Here is a 17,000-nt window from a genome sequence, read left to right as displayed (position 1 = left end):
GGTTTCTTGTGCCGCTGTAAATATGGCAACCCTCCCACCTCTATGTGGCATTCTTTCAACTCTAAAGAAAGAAACGTGTTGTCAATTGACATGTTTTACAATACAGTAACAACTGATTTGAAACTAATAGACTACTTTCACAGGCTTGTAAAATTGTATTGTGACAAAGAAAGCAATAGAGTACAATACCTGTTGTGTTGTCTGAATGCCCTGATAATGGTGGCCACGGTGAACCTACTCAGGTTTGGACGGACTCTTAGTCCTGCTTCAGCCATTGTCATGCCATGGACAATGACATGGTCAATGACTGTTGCTCGCATCTCGTCCGTAATGATGGTGCGAGGTTGTCTTGCTCTCCCTCCTGGACCTTCTCCTCTTCCTTGTTGGCCTCCTCCTCTTCTTCCTTGGCCTGCTCCTCTTCCTCGTTGGCCTCCTCCTCTTCCTCGTTGGCCTCCTCCTCTTCCTCGTTGGCCTGCTCCTCTTCCTCGTTGGCCTGCTCCTCTTCCTCCTTGGCCTCCTCCTCTTCCTCCCTGGCCTGCTCCTCTTCCTCCTTGGCCTCCTCCTCTTCCTCGCTGGCCTCCTCCTCTTCCTCCTTGGCCTCCTCCTCTTCCTCCTTGGCCTGCTCCTCTTCCTCCCTGGCCTCCTCCTCTTCCTCCTTGGCCTGCTCCTCTTCCTCCTTGGCCAGCTCTTCTTCCTCCTCTGACTCGATTACCTCTTCCCCTGACTCTGCCTTCATCCATTGTGTTTGTTTGGAATCTTCAGCAAACTGTGCACTCTGAACTTGCTTTTATACACGTGGTCACAGCATTAGCAACAGGTGTTTTCAATTTTGAGTTGTTGTGTGTAATGAATGACGCCAGGTGTGTTCATTTTGTTCAAATATTGCTGACTGTGGCAAGCATTTTGCATCACATGAGCTTTCATTTGAGAATATGAGCAGAGTTCTTTTGCAACTTGTGTTTTAGCAAGGAAAAATGTGTTAAGATTTATGTGAACGGAGGATTGTGTTTTGTGAATTGTGTCTTCATGTGAAATGTGTTTATGATATTGGAAAATGATGGCTAGATTTAGTAAATGTGTTTAGACAACTGGTCATTTGGTTTAGAGGATTGGCTTTTGTGTTTTAGCATTTGAGAAAAACTGTAAGATTCAACAGTAATAGGACAGAGGTCTCAGGGTCTCTACAACTCAATTTCTCTCCTAGCTTCCAGCTTTCTCGCTTCAACTATAGGATTTCTTCTCTTGTAATTCTTATTCCTGTTTATTTTTTAAATAGTCTGACCTTCTACCGTACCTCAAAGCTCATTCATTGTGTTCCTTCGCCACTATGTCTCGTAGTTCATGCTCAGCCTCTTTTCTTACCTGTCTCGCCCCTGACCTCTATACCGCCTTCTTCATGCTGAACCTATTCACCACAGACTCCATGTGCTGATAAATATTAATAAGTGATCAATATGGACCTGCTATTGCAACACGCAGACTTTGCATGTTCTTGTGTGTGTATGCATGTGGATTCAGATGACTTGGAAATGAAATACATGGGACGCTGCATGTTTATCTCAGCCCCAGTGCCACTCTCCTTATGAGGTCATTTAAGCGATACTGTTTAATGTTTTAATTAGCTGAGCAATAATTGGGGCCTTGAATTAAGGAGATAAGACATGGTTCCGTCTAAACAGCAGCTCTGAATTAATTTATTATGGTGATGCAGTTTTTGCTAAACACATTTGATGCTACCACTCTAATACTGTCATGAAATCACTTTTATAACATTGTGTTAATATACTGATGAACTTATTTGTATGAAGCCAGTTGTTTTGCTTTGTTTTCAGTCTGTGCTCCTGTGTGCTGGAAGATTACCAAGTTCTGCAGACTGTTAATTAACCTGTGAAATCTTGATAATTTTTGGCACAACTAATGCTTTCAAATGTTCAATTTTATCAACAAACCAATCAGGTTTATTGTCACATACACCGTACACCACATAGTGAAATGTAGTGCCATCTGCATTTAGCCCATCCTAAGTACTAGGAGCAGTGGTGGCTAAGCAATGACAGTTGTATTACTCAAGGTCCATTTATACTCCTGCGTAGGGTCTACGTGCGTACCTACACCGTAGGCTACGCACATAGCCATGCATTTATACTTGTGCGTCCATGTGTCCGTCATTCTGCGATTACTCCCCCAAACGCTGGTTGGCAGTAGCGCTAAAGCGTCCACTGTGTTGACTTTTGCCGGCCGAGCAGGCTAACTTCCGGTTTAGCGCTCCGCTAACGAGGTTAGGAGGTGCACGTCAGGCGACGGCGTAGGCTACGGGGCTCGATTCGACACAGAAGTATATATTACCCTTTAGCCACCACATATGGTCACATTCAGTATCTCACAAAAGTGAGTACACCCCTCACTTTTTTGTAGATATTTGATTATCTTCTTATGTGACAACACTGAAGAAATGACACTTTGCTCCAATGTAAAGCAGTGAGTGTACAGCTTGTATAACTGTGTACATTTGCTGTCCCCTCAAAATAACACAGCCATTAATGTGAAAACCGCTGGCAACCAAAGTGAAAATGTTTGGCCCAATTAGCCATTTTCCCTCATGTCATGTCCCTCGAGTCACGTGACTTGTTAGTGTTATAAGGTCTCAGGTGTGAATGTGGAACAGGTGTATTAAATTTGGTGTTTTCGCTCTCTCACTCCCCCATACTGGTCACTGGAAGTTAAACATGGCACCTCATGGCAAAGAACTTGCTGTAGATAAAGATGGCCTAGGCTATAAGAAGATTTCCCAGACCCTGAAACTGAGCTGCAGCGCATTGGCCAAGACCATACAGCGGTTCAACAGGACAGGTTCCACTCAGAACAGGCCTCGGCATGGTCGACCAAAGAAGCTGAGTGCACGTGCTCAGCGTCATATCCGGTTGTCTTTGGGAAATAGACTAATGAGTGCTGCCAGCATTGCTGCAGAGGTTGAAGGGGTGGGAGCTAGCTCTGACCATAAACATTGCCAAGCAAACTCATTTTTGTAGTTTGACAGTGTCTTTTTCACATGTAACGTTAGTTATATCATTACCTCCAGGGCATGTCTATCAAGTCAATTTACATACCGCAGCAATGCACTCACACTCAAATGGGCTGTCCACAACTGACCAATGCGCTGTAGTAACATTATAACTAAACTTCCACAGAAAGCAACTCGACAAAGCTGCAGGCATCTAACACACTAAGCTCATTAGTTAATGTGCTTCAAATGAGGCTAACCGTTCACAGTTTCTCTGGACTGTCCCTCAGGATTACGGGGGGGAGTATTGATTGTCCCTGGTCAGATTTTCTGTACACAATCAATGTATTAAATGCCATTGATAATATTTTTATGTAAAATGATATTTAAATATTTTATGAAGCTCAGTTGAATGACCTTAGCTGCTCTGTAGTGGTATTTTCAAGATGAAATTAGTTGTCTTCATACAAGGCCAAGAATAATATAATAAAAGTTGTACTGATCTTAAGTAGACTGATGCATGTCAGTGATTTAGCCTTAGAAAAGGAATCACCACATCACTTTCACATTGCGCAGAATATGTTTGTTGTATGTCAGTTGCTGGCAATAGGGATGTGCGATGCTGACAAAAAATTATATCTAGGAATTTTCTGGGATTTTGTCAATTACGAAAATTAGGCGATATTTGGCATTCTTCAAAAATGTATTTTGTAAATGACGTTTGTGTGTGGTAGAGGAAGTAGAGCAGAGAGCAACAGGTCAGCAATAAACCTTTAGTTTAGGAGTAATGTGTGTTACAGTGGCCAATGAATAAAGACAGCATCGCAACTTCAACTTCAAGACTAAAGCGGAACTCCCATGTCTTGCTTGCCTACTTTTGTTGCCAGTGAAGGGGGGTAGCCCAAAGTTAGCATCGTCTGCTGTCGCTGACAGTTACTTTATTAGCCCTTAGTTCTGTCTGGAGCTGTTGGGGGACAAGGGATAAGGTACAAATAGCAACACTTTTCTAAAACAGGAATTATGAAAGGAATTGTATGGAATTTTTATACTAGAGCCAGGGTAGCTGTTTCTCCTACTTCCTGTCTTTATGCTAAGCTAAGCTAAATGAAGATAGACATGATAACTGCACTAAACAAAGATGTCAAATGACCATCTGTTGCTGCAGCCTCCTTTGTTAACAGCAATTATAACAATGAATCAAATTTTAATAAGACCTATTTCATTAAAATCTTTTATATAAACTATAAATATTCATTGTCCTTGGAAACAGTGGGTAGGTCAACACAATCAGTACTGAATGAAAACAGTCTTAATAGAAACTGTAATACCTTCAGCTGCTCCCAAGCCATCATAGAGTCTGAAAATGATTGTGAATATGTGGTGCGTATGAATGAATTTCGCCACTTATCCCAGGTGAAAAGATCTGCATACGCACTCTTTTTTTGTCTCTCTGTTTCCCTTTCACACCTTCTCTTTTTCTAGCTTCACAGCTTGAGGATAAGTGATAGCTCACAGCTTGGGTAGTGTGTGTCGGATTCTCTTTGATGTGCATGCTGCTGGTACATTGTGTTAACATCAGGACTCTATATTAAATATAACTGCACGATCAGATGTCTAGCAGCCCTCATATGACCAAGGTTTAGCTTTCTCTGCCTGTCATGCTGTACTGAAGGTGGGAATTAGTTTGTACCTCATGAACAACTGTCAGAATGAGCGTGATATTAACTATGATCAGTACATTTTCACGAAATATGTGCTATTTACTGATGAGCCTGTATTTACACGCACATTGTGAAGAGAGTCAATCCATCAGCCTGAACTGTGATGTTGCCTGGCATTGCTGCACTCGATGTCCTTTCTGTTTCAGCTGAGGCAGAAGGGGCAAATCAGAAAAGGCAGGCAGAAAACAGTGCAGAGGGAACATTCAAAACAGGGCGAGGCACATTGATTTATCCTCAGACGAGTTTATCCCTCACTTTGCGTCCTGCTCGAGACCACGACACTGTAACTCAGAATCAGGTGGGAGTGATGTCACCACTGGGGACTAATGGGCCTTGACTTACAGCAAGCTTTATCGTGTTAAATTGTTGTACCTAATGACAGTGCTACCGCCTACATTAATTCTGTAGTTGCCTTTTAACACTGGACGCGATACCTCCAGTTATTGTCTGAACCAACCAAGTAAGACGACCAGAAAGAGAAACACATTATACCAGCTAAGAAAGGAGAGGAAGATTCATTCAGAGGAAGATGAAATCAGTAAGGGACAGGGGCGTCTGTCTTAGTGTTTCTCTTGTCTCAGTCGACATCGGTGAGAGAATGCACTGCTCTCCTGCTTATGTAGTCTGTTTTAAATTACTTAACTTTCAACTTAGACAAGCAGGCGTAGCCCTCAAGAACACATTTTTAAAGTAACAACCTGTGACGTGTTCATGTTAGATTTGTGTTTTACTTCTCTCTGTTGTCAAGTGATACCACGCCGCTGTAATTCATAAATGGGTTTTAGATGTGCTGTTTTAAATAGCTGGAGTTATTTTCTCAAAGGAAACAAAACTTGTTGCAAATATGACTTGCTGTCAAACCTCAGCACTTTTTTGAAGTTATTTTTTTAAGGGAGCCTGGGATTTGCCACCACCTCAAATTACTCATGCAGGTTTCGCTCTGGAGGATAGAGATCCAGCCTCAGTGAGGATAACTTGTGGATTAAAAATACCAGGTGTGAACACAAAGGCAAGATCGAATCGCTCTGTTCAACGACACCAGGCTCCATTGACAAAACATGCTGTAGCAAAGGAAGCGGCTTTCTTTAGTTTGTCAGGAAATAAACAGAAGGACAACTAAGCATTTATCGTGAGGAGTGATCGCCACCATGACCCCCATCTGCTGGTCAGACAAAGATAAGAGTGCAACCTATAGAAAACTATGTAAACAAAGAAAATCAAAGGAAAAAGCTCAGTAGGAGACACACTGGTTGACAGGTGATCTCTCAGCTAACACAAAAAGCATGATGGTGCATATCACGAGTGATTTTGGTGCTGGAAATTGTCTCAGACAATGTGCGGAAGTTCTGAGACCTCTGCGTTAGCTACGTGCGTTAGCTACCAATACAATACATTGGTAGCTATAAAAGGAAAAGTCCTGTAGAAGAAAATGAATAGCTGTTGTAGAGTTGACTTAAGTCAAACAACATGTAAATCACTACATGCTACATGTGTGTTACTGCTGTTAAAATAAAGCAGTTGTTTATAGATGATTTCCCACTGCCTTTAATGATGCGTCCACACCGACTGGAATGGCTTTCTGTAATGACGTTAATCATTTGTTCAGATCTTTGTATGTTACAGGTTTCTGCTCATCATGTAACCCCATTCCTCTCCCTCTCTCTGTAAGGCTGATTGAAGCATGGTGATGTTCTCACAGTTTCAGTGTTGCGTGTCAGCTTAGAATAACAGTGTGGTTTTGAATGAGGCAATGCAGGTTTATATCTAATATATTTTTTTTTTTCTGCCATTCTATGAATTGGATTAATGGTGTATTTGATGGCCAGAAATAACACAAAGCTACAGTATCTGTCAAAGTGTTTTTACTCACAGTTATGAACAAATAGATTGTCCATCTTCAGTAGATATTTACATGTTAAATGAGGCTCAGGTCAAGCTGTGTTTAGTGTTTGATTTGTTTTCCATTCTCATGATGGTCTCCCTTGAACAGGATATTGAACTTATTTTAATGTTTACACTGAAGCAAGACACATTATCCATATTTTATTAGATATATATATCTTCCAGGAAAAAGGGTTGTAAATGTAAGCACATTTGACACTGCTGAGATCCACAGTATCCCACTGGCCCTCAGAGCAGTGGTAATGTTGATATTATTTCAGAATTCACACTGCCAATCTTTGCTGCTGTACCTAAACTCAGGCAACACGGTGACCACTGATAGAAATGCTGAGTTCACACGATTCTCCCCGAGGCCGTTAGACAGAAAACTAGACGGATACTGATTGGAAAGAGAGGATGATTGTGAGCAGTGCCATCGTCAGTCACTCTGCCCATTACTCACACAGTCTCTGTGCCACAGGACACGTGTTGTGTGTACCTCCTGAAACAGACTACCACAATGAAGAATGCAGTTCATAAAGTCTAAAAACTTTATCTGTGTTTTTGGTTCTTTCCTTTTTTGCCTCTGCAAGTCTATGTCCAGATGCATATCTAATCAGTTTAGCAGCAGGGTATAGAGAGTGAGACAATAACAAGAGGAGACGGTTCTCACCAGAGCAGTGACAGCAGTCGCTAAGGACAAGTTTCACTCAGTGAAGACACCTACACATTATGTGATTTTGGGCTGTCCCAGGTTAAAGTTTTACAATTGTGAGGGCAATGTGGTGAAATTTGTTAATCCAAAATGGCTCTCGATCACGCTGAGACACGTCTACCAAGGCTGGTTTATAACTGGCCAAAGACGGCCGGCTCCATAATTCTGTCACATTTAGGACAAAAGTCTCACGCTGTGACTTTTGTGACCGCTACATGAACCAACCAACACCGTACGGCATGAATGATTATTATTATTATTCTCTTTACATCCCGAAAGCAATCATTAAATCAAATTCTCTGACACAAAAATGGAAAATATGGGGGATCAGTTGCTGTGTGAGGACTGTATTAAGCACAGCCACTCACTGTGCATGAAAAGGTCTTATGGAGGAGTGGCTTTGGAGGGAGGCCTGAAGGGAGGTGGTGGGATTTTTTCATTTTGATACTTTAGAAATCTAGCTGTCCCTTGCCAGTTCTCCAATGTTGCCTTCCCCAGCTTTAAGTTGCATTGGGGCCACTGTAGGTTCTCTTACATGCTTGGAAGTGCAGGGTGAGGGGAGGAGTATTCAGTTGGTTTACAGTCTGCTAGATCAGTGGTTAGTGGATAGTTAATTTTCACTATTACTCCATCCATAAGTAACATATCGACAGAATGTTATTACTATTTTTGTCACAGGTTTCATAGACTTTCTGTAATAAAACATCTAAAAGCAAAAATGCAATCAGATGAGATAAGGGGCCTTGGGACAAAATCTTATCCAATGGGGGCCAGTGGGTCTGATATGTGTCAGTTTAGGGGTCCTTGATGTGAAAAAGTTTGAGAACCACTGTGCCACTAAATCTGACACAGTGGTCCTTTAAGACAGATAGCGTTCAGGGGTAAGCAGAGCCTGAAGCATCGGCGTATCCAAGTGGACGGTTGTTACTTATTTGATAAAAGACAAGTGCATCAGAAAATCTATTGTTGTTCACTCTACTTATATGTATATCTGGGGACATGATCCTGGCTGGTAGCACCCTAAAGAAATTGATGAGGTTTAATATAAGGGCATCAGTAGAGCCTATGCTTTTCTTTATTGCACCTGTTATTGGAGATATGCCTTTATTTTTAATTCCCCCTCTTTTATGATTTATTATTTTACAAAGTCTCCCTGTGCTACAATCTGCTGCAGTTTGCTGTATTAATTTGCTGTTTGCTGTGAATGCAAACTCAACACTTCTTCCGTGTTTACCTGTTGTCATGGTAAATTTAGCATAATTCACATTTTCACACCATTAATTTCATCAGCACAACAACGTATTAATTATGTATACATATATACCAGTATTTTGCTCTGACTTTTTATCTTTAACAGAAATACTCTCCCAACTGGTTCTGTCTGACCAATCGTGCATGCAGCTGGTACATGGAGTGTGATAGTCTGTGAATCTGTCTATCATGAACCCAATAGCCTGAGCTGCTGCAAAGGCCAGTAATTTCCCCTCTCTTTGGGGAAATTGCAGGGCTTTGCATTCCACCGACGTCAGAGAGCGATATGATTCCTTTGACGTCAGAGAGTGGGCTCTGGGCGTCATTTTTGAGTATTGTCTGAGTGGGATGAAAGCAGCAACCCCTGTGGTGGTGCCTAACGCAGCAGCCACTGATAGTGCAGCTGCTCCTGTGTCCACACGGCTTCTCTCAAGGTCACGGATATAAAATCCTTCATTTATTCTTCACATGCTTATAGTAGCACCATGAACCCTATGATCTCAGATTTTCATTTTAAAATATTCTAAACTTTTAGGGCAAATACTGTGCCATCAGTGGAAAACCAGTAGGATATTTGCTATGTAACAAGACAAAATGACCACAGTGCACAGAGATGAAGTGCATTGATATAAATAACTCATTGTATTAATTAGGGCTGGGCAATAAAACAATAGTGATAATTATGGCAATATAATTTTCCTCAACATCAATATAATAAATGTTCAATACATCGTTAATAAATATTTGCTTTAATTCATTTGAATAACAAACAAATTAGCACTTATTTTTTTCTATTAAATTATTTATTTTTGTTGAAAAAAGAGGCATGAAAAAAGATTAACTAATCATATTTGTTGAAAAAGATAATAGTTTTAAATGTCCTACCTCAGACTTGTGAAGCGATCCACTGTTTGGCATCAAGTGTTTGTCACATTCTGGCCATAAAGATAAGTTTAACCACATAATTAACCATCTGGTTTCTTCAATTTTCACTCAGGAGCACAAATCTGCTTTTAAACTTGAAAGAAATAATGATTTGACATATATCGTGATAATTATCGATATCTGATCATATGAAACATTTTAGGCCATATCGCCCAGCCCTAGTATTAATTATCAAGTAAGCTTACATTGCCGTAAGTACTCATATATGGTCTATATATACTGTATGTTTATTTAAACCAATAAGGGTAGAGACAATATTAGAAATGCCTCACTATATAATGCAGTACAATTTAACAACACCACAGCCACCAAAATATATAAATGTGAATCAACACCACTTGACACCCTATAACCTTTTGTTAACATTTGTTTGGGTAAACCTTCGTTTGGGTAAAGTGTATCTTATAAACTTGCAATTACTAAGCCCTGCCCCCCTTAGTTAATGTTGCTTTGCCTGTAAAGCTTTCCATCCTTGCACGGCACATATGCAGTTTACGATGATATCTGTGTCAGATTTATCATAAACAATATGCATGACAATTATTTCAATAAAATTTCTGAAATGGCAACTGTCACTAGCAGATTTGAACAGCTTTAGCTAGCTACCTTTCACTACAAATAAATCATCAGGCCTTAAGGCTAAAGTTGCAGGGTCCAAGAAAAAAAGTCTCCATCGTTGTTCTACAGTGGTTAGATTAATCATTGCGTGTTCATATTTTCAAGTGCTATGCTTCACTTTGAGGTAAAGGAATAACGGTGAGATTGGCAAACTTAACGTTGACTGGAGTGTAAACTTCCCCAAAGCCTAACCTCTGATACTGGCTCCTCCTGGGTGTTTCAGTCCTGAACAGGTATTTTGTATACACACCTAACCCCTAACATAACTATGGCCTTTGCCTTTAGAAATAACTCTAGGTTACTACTGTATCTGTACTACTACTAGCACAGACTGTTGATAACTAACAGTGGGACACTGCACTGATGCTCTGCCAGCCACTGTTAAATCCTAGCCTTCTTTCTAAACTACTTTTTTGCTGACTGTGTGATGCCGTGCTATCTTTTCAGATGGGATCAGTGTGACAGGCCTGCCAATCTCCAGTCCGCTGCGCCAAGTCCTCAAACCCAGGTCCGAGACCAAGCCAGTCAGCAGTGAGTCCGGCAAGGCGGAGTACAGCCATATTAAGGTGAATAAACAAGTCTGTGTAAAGTACATTAAAAACAAATCCTATTGCGTTTTTCTCAGACACAGGTTTAAGATGCAGACAGTTGTTTTCTTTTGTTTGTTGTTCCTTGCTTGTAGCATAGTTTAGGGAAAATGCATTTTCAGCCTGGTGCCATCTCACTGCACCTTTTCTCTAGATAATGAATATCTCAGATTGGGATATTTAAATCTCTCTCTCTCTCTCTGTCTCTCTCTCTGTCTCTCTGTCTCTGTCTCTCTCTCTCTCTCTCTCTCTGTCTCTGTCTCTCTCTCTCTCTCTCTCTCTCTGTCTCTCTCTCTCTCTCTGTCTCTGTCTCTCTCTCTCTCTCTCTCTCTGTCTCTGTCTCTCTCTCTCTGTCTCTCTCTCTCTGTCTCCCCCTCTAATAAGCACAGTGTGTACAGTGTGTGCATGAACAAACACTTGAGTTTATTTGGCTGGTGTATCACCTTGGCTGCACTCTGCTCTTTGAATCAGGACTCAGAGCTTCAACACGGGGATGGCAGTGAGGGGAAACTGTTCGTGGGGTTTTTGTGCGAAACTGCACAGAGTACAAAGGGGAAGAATAGAAGGTGTGACAGGAAAGGAAAATAGGCAAGTTGGAGACAAGCGGAATGGGAATGCACTACATTTAGCTGTTCAGCAGGGGAGATGGTTTTGTTGAGGACTTGTGGATGTTCATGGGGCTGAAAGGGGAGGACTGACCGAGTCTACCTGCTGAGGGTCATCTGTAGCACAACAGCCACGCCAAGTGTGCTGGCTGCATCATTTTACCTTTAAAAAGTAGACGAACCCCTTTCTCTCCTCTGTGAATTGTCAGGAGAGAAAACTACATTGATGTCTAGTGTTCAGCTGTGCTACCAAACTAAGAAAACTTTTCCTACATTGTTTAGAAAAAGTTTGACAGGGGGATGACTAATGGTAGAGAAAATAAACGACAATGTCCCTTGTTCATGGTCAAAGAAGGCTTAGTCAGTGATGTTTTACAGAAAACAGTTTTGCATACAGACCAAATATTTGTTAGAATGATCATAAAGTGGAGAAATAATGACATGTTCCAGAAAATTGCGTTACCAATCCACATTGGTTGTACTGTTATACAGTGGTATACCATGTAAAAGAAAGGTCACTGGGTTAAATAGGCTAAACTGAGCGGATAGTGGATATACAACAGTGGGGAAGTACAAATCAGAATTGCATCGGACCACATTTTGTTTTATTAAAAATGTGTGGTTGTGTATATACTGGAAGGAGGCCTAGATGAACGTAAAGTTGGTCTGAAATGTCTGTGATTAAAAAATGAGGAAGCTATTGACTGAATGGGTACAACGGAGCTCATTGGTTCATATCGCGAAACGTTTAAAAAAGAAGTTGTGTGTGTAATGGGATGAGACCCAGATGGAAATAACTCTCTTGGCCTTTGGGCATGCACTTTTAAAGAGGGGTGGCCCCTTGTTACTCCACTCTACACTCTCTGTGTGATTTATGTATGGGATACAGTATTTGTTTACATCCCTAGCATACTGACTACACATCCTCCACATGCTGCAAAATACCACTGTGGGTGAAAAGCACACTTCATTGCCACTGATCAGTTTTAATCAGTGTTTAGGCTTATGAGAGGGTTTGACTGGCAGCTCTTTTCATAGCAGAATATGGTGTTGGAACCATGGTTAAAGCAAAGTCAGTTACATAAGGACTCTTGTCCTGCTAGAAGTCGTGGTTCTTGGTTGTGGGGATGTGAGCTCCTTCTCCTTTCATTCTGTAGACGTGCTGTTGGCCATACAACAGACACCAGGGTGATTCATTTCACTGAGACTGTGCACTGATTTGCCTGTATACTGTAGTCAGTGTATTCTGGGTTTCTAGCTGCATGACTCATCGTCATTATGGGCTGTATTGTTTTCAGCAAATCGACTCAAACCTACGGCACCCAGCAAGCACTTGATGCATGCTGATGTACAACGGGGTGGGCAGGTACAACATTTTTTTGACGTGTCCAAGCAAAGTTATGCAACACAATAAGTCTGATGTTGTCTTTTTTTTTTAAATAAATAACCTTGGAAAAACTTTTAACTGAAAAGAGGAAGACTCTCTGGTCTGGCACTTTATTTACACGTTATTTTTGGTGCAGGTGTTATTTTTGGTAAAACCTCTTATTACAAAAAAATGCAATCTGTGTTTTTACAGATTCGTCCAATATCGGCGTCCGTGTTTAGTGATATGGTTCTTCCTGGAAAGCTGCTTAGGCAATGCCATCAATGGCTTTCTTCCATATTACTTTGTTATCTTACTTGCCTTCTTCTCTTTCTGTGTTGGTAGACACAGCAGCGACCCACATTTGTTGCAAAGGCAATGAAAAGAAAAGTTTTTCACAATATGGAACCTTTAAACCGCCTTCATCCACAGATAAGCCAATCGCCCTGATTCAATCTGCAACAGGAAGTGCTGATATGTTGCTTGAAGACATCGCTGTGACCTTTTCTACCCCTCGTGTTGCCATCTTTTTGAACTACGTCTCTGCGTATCTTGGAGTGCTTTTTGAATAGGCAAATATGTGGGTCTTGATTTGTCACTGTGTGTGCATGATAGAATGAGAGAGAATTTATATTAGCTGCTAATAACTGTTTTTGGCCTGGAGGATGGATGGACAGATGCACCGGAAATTGAAAACCTTCTAGCCAAACTGGCTGGCAGTGAAGCAGGGTGTTCGCTGCATATCTAAATCGTATGTGGGCCAATTAATTGTGAATTTGGCCATTTTTGACCACCTGAACCAAATTTGGCCATGTTTATGATCCAGGCTTGAGTTTCTACATACATTTTTCTGTGTATTGTTCTGTGAGTACCTGTGCACTTTTTTTGGCACCTGCATTGTTTGGCATGTATACTTGAGCTTGCAGACTATGAGTAAGTGCAATCAATCATGACTGATCTGTAATCAGCACAGGAGGGGAGTCAACATGTTTATCTCACTGACCTTTCATCGCTCAATCTAAGCACCGGTTTTTCAATCCTCCCACCAAATTGCGAACGCCTTTGGGCTTGAAAAATGTCCATGCTGTCAGGGTGGGATGAATCCACGGCAGGTGAAGAAGGTCTGGCTACTCAGACGTGTTGGTTTTGCCGATTATCTACACATTTTCAATGACTCATGCCCTAGGAGATGGAGGGCATTTCCACAACTTGGTTTTTTTGACACTGTGAATTACTCCTCTCACCCAATCACTGCGGCTTTATGTCTCATTCCACCTGCCTGTCCTCAGCGGGAGCATATCACCTCTTCAGGCTCTGTTATGGTCTGATTGTGTCTGCAGAGAGTGCTGTGCCTCTGTTACATCTACAACGTTCTGCTGCGATCGTCCCTGTTGGAGTATCTGTGCATGCGACTGAACTGGCAGCAGATGCAGAGTTTTATGTGGATTTGGACCCCCAACTCCATCTGCTCTGGATTTATGTGAGGGGTGACTTGAGTGACACACTGGGAGTAAGGGAAAAGAAAGGGGATACAGTAATCCCACCCCTGTGATTACCCATGAGTCAGTGTAATGCTGGTGTGTGTGCAGTCCTGCTCATTCACTTACCCTTCCTGTGAACCTGTCTTCACTGGACAGATGTCATCAGGGGCATTTCAAGTGAAGCAGTGCTGCTGACATAGGCCGGCCCCTCAGACATTATCTTCAGAACACCAAATGCTGCAAAGCTGCACCCTGTGCAGTTTTACTTTCCTGTTCATAATTCAATACAGAGCTTGCTGTTACAATGTAGATGTTTATGTTCCTCTGAGGCTGGAGAGCAAACTGTTACATTTAGTTTGGTGAATTTATTGATCGAAAAAGAAACTTTGATAATCAAAAAACAGTTGCTTTTCATTCATCAAGCAAATATGCTCACATTTGGCTGGGTTCAGCTACTTAAAATGAAAGAGTTTCTGTTTTCATCTGTTACATAATTGTATATTGAATATCTTAGGACAAAACAAATAAGTGGAAAATGTGATCTTGGGCCCTGGCAAACTGAAGGGCATTTATCCCTTTTTTATGAGCTTTAAGTTTGATCGACAAAACTGCATTAATTGTTACAGTGAGCGTTAGGGCTGAACGATGAATTGTTTTCATATTGAAATTGTGATTTTGAAAGAACGCGATTAGGTAATCGGGAAGGCGGCGGTTAAAATGTATTTCTGACCCGTTTTCGTGCAAGTTACAAATTCATTCCGTTTTCATCCTTGTGTGGAAGACTTGCTAACCAATCACAAACCCTGCGCGCCTCCTGTTACAGTCCTACTCACCAATCAGAGTGGCCACAGGGCGTGTACATTTTACAACAACCAACAAAACTAGAGGAAAACTTGGGATAATGGCGTCAGGCGAACAGACACAGGCGGTGGCTGTACCGTGGTTTTGTCCGGTGTTAACTCTCACTGAAGTGTTTCAGCAGCAGAGCGTTTAGCCTACACATTGTTGATGTGTTGTTAATTTGTTGTTCTGTGTGCTTCAACTACCGATAACGGCTCTCTGTGAGCTCGCTTTGCTTTGCTCTCTGCATGGCTTCAAGAGCCTTTTGCCTGCCTAATTTTGCTTACTTGTTCAGATTTTGCTAATTTGTTCAATTTTCCTTGCTTTAGTGCTTCTGCTATGGTTAATTAGGCTACATACTTAAATTGTTTATTTTTTTTTCTGTTTTAACTGTGTTTATTGTTGATACACAATAGGGGGTGTGCACAGGGTGTTTTATTTTGAAAATCGACCGGATTTTCTCTGCTGTTCTATTTCTGACTTCCTGCCCTGTTCATCTGTTCTGTGCTGCTTTCCGTCAGAAATAGACTGGCAGTGAATATTAAACTTTACTAAACTTTAAAAAAAAAAAAAGAAAATCTAATCATAATCGCAATATCTGGCAGAAAAATCGCAATTCCATTTTTTCCCCCATATCATTCAGCCCTAGTGAACGTGTATTTATACATGCAGCAGACATGGTGCAACATTATGTGATTTTGGACCCATGTTTCCAGCAGCCCGATGAGTGTTAGTCAATATTCACTGTCTTTTTAGCTCTGCTTTGGTCTCCACCACAGCCTGAGGGAAACATAGCTGATAAATTTCCAGCTTTCTTTGCCAGCTTGTCTCTTAACTGTGTCTGTGTGGCTTTTGTGTCTGGGCATGTAGCGTTGAGTTGGTTTACACCACTTTTTGAATGAAAACATCTGCCTGCTGCAGCAGGAAACTGGGTTGATGAGAGCTGGGTTTGCAGGTCTGAAAACCAATTAGCAGCTAACAATTAGCTAAAAGACACTAAAACAATGAAGAAGCGAAAGAAACTGGATCTGGTCATAAAACATTGTGAACTTGTCACTATGAGCCACAACTTTAACATTAAATGTAGTAATTTGATCCATTGTTAATATAAAAATAATCAATCATAAATTATTAAGATCCTTATTATATGATGGCACGCTTAATTCCTAATTCCAGCTTAATTCTGGCTTAATTCCAGCTCTCGTAATAATCATTTTAGCAGCTCCCCTTTTGAAAATCCCTTGAGGAAGGATTCTGCTTCAGTATTTTGTTCGAGGTCCACGTGAGAAAAACCAAGCAAACGTGTTTCTTTAATGTTACACACAAAGTTGCTGTGTCATAATTTGAACAAGGTTTTGTTTGTTTTTATATTGCCGGTAAACACAAGTCACTCTATATATGCCACGATATTAACCGTAGGAAAATAGGATCACACTTCAGAAAAGCAGATGTAAGCATTTTCTTAAGCCATGAAGAGTGCGCCTATGGTTGTGTGCAGTGAGAAAGAACCCAGCCTCCAGGCAAGACACACACACACACACACACACACACACACACACACACACACACACACACACACACACATTGTGTTTGGGAAGGGGTTGTGGTGGGGTAGTTGGGGTGGGCAGAGTATTCTTCAGGTCTAATCAAATCCAGTGGAGACAGAGGCAGAGTCAGCTGCATGCCTGCCAGCCAGCCAGCCTGCTATTTTTAGAAACCCAGCCCTGCTGATGGCAGTTCAGCTCCCTTCACGGCTACAGATCCCATCTCGTGATACAGATATTTATAACTGCCACAGCTGTCTGCCCAAGTGTAAAACTCCAGCTGAACAACCAAATGATTTTCTTTTTCTTGGCTCAGGATTAAAACCATTCCCTCTATTCTTTGTCTTTTGGCTTGTTCTCCACCAACTTTATGTTCAGTTTTTGAGTATTGGGAAGCTGTTCTTTAACAATTAGCTTTAGACTTAGACTTTATCAAGTCTTTGTC

At 41.3% G+C, this 17,000-nt stretch overlaps 1 protein-coding gene across 3 annotated transcripts in view; it reads left to right on the top strand.

Annotated features, from left to right (window-relative positions):
• Nucleotides 1-17,000, top strand: part of trappc9 (trafficking protein particle complex subunit 9) — a 272,399-nt gene that overhangs the window by 123,183 nt on the left and 132,216 nt on the right. For all 3 annotated transcript variants that reach the window (XM_046059801.1, XM_046059800.1, XM_046059802.1), the window contains one exon: nt 10,580-10,698. In XM_046059801.1, coding sequence (XP_045915757.1) covers nt 10,580-10,698 — 119 coding nt within the window. The remainder of the gene's footprint in view (nt 1-10,579; nt 10,699-17,000) is intronic.

The sequence above is a fragment of the Micropterus dolomieu genome, linkage group LG09 (genome assembly GCF_021292245.1).
Source record: "Micropterus dolomieu isolate WLL.071019.BEF.003 ecotype Adirondacks linkage group LG09, ASM2129224v1, whole genome shotgun sequence".
Lineage (NCBI taxonomy): Eukaryota > Metazoa > Chordata > Actinopteri > Centrarchiformes > Centrarchidae > Micropterus > Micropterus dolomieu.
The sequence above is the reverse complement of the archived record's forward strand: the minus strand, read 5'-3'. Positions and strand labels throughout refer to the sequence as shown.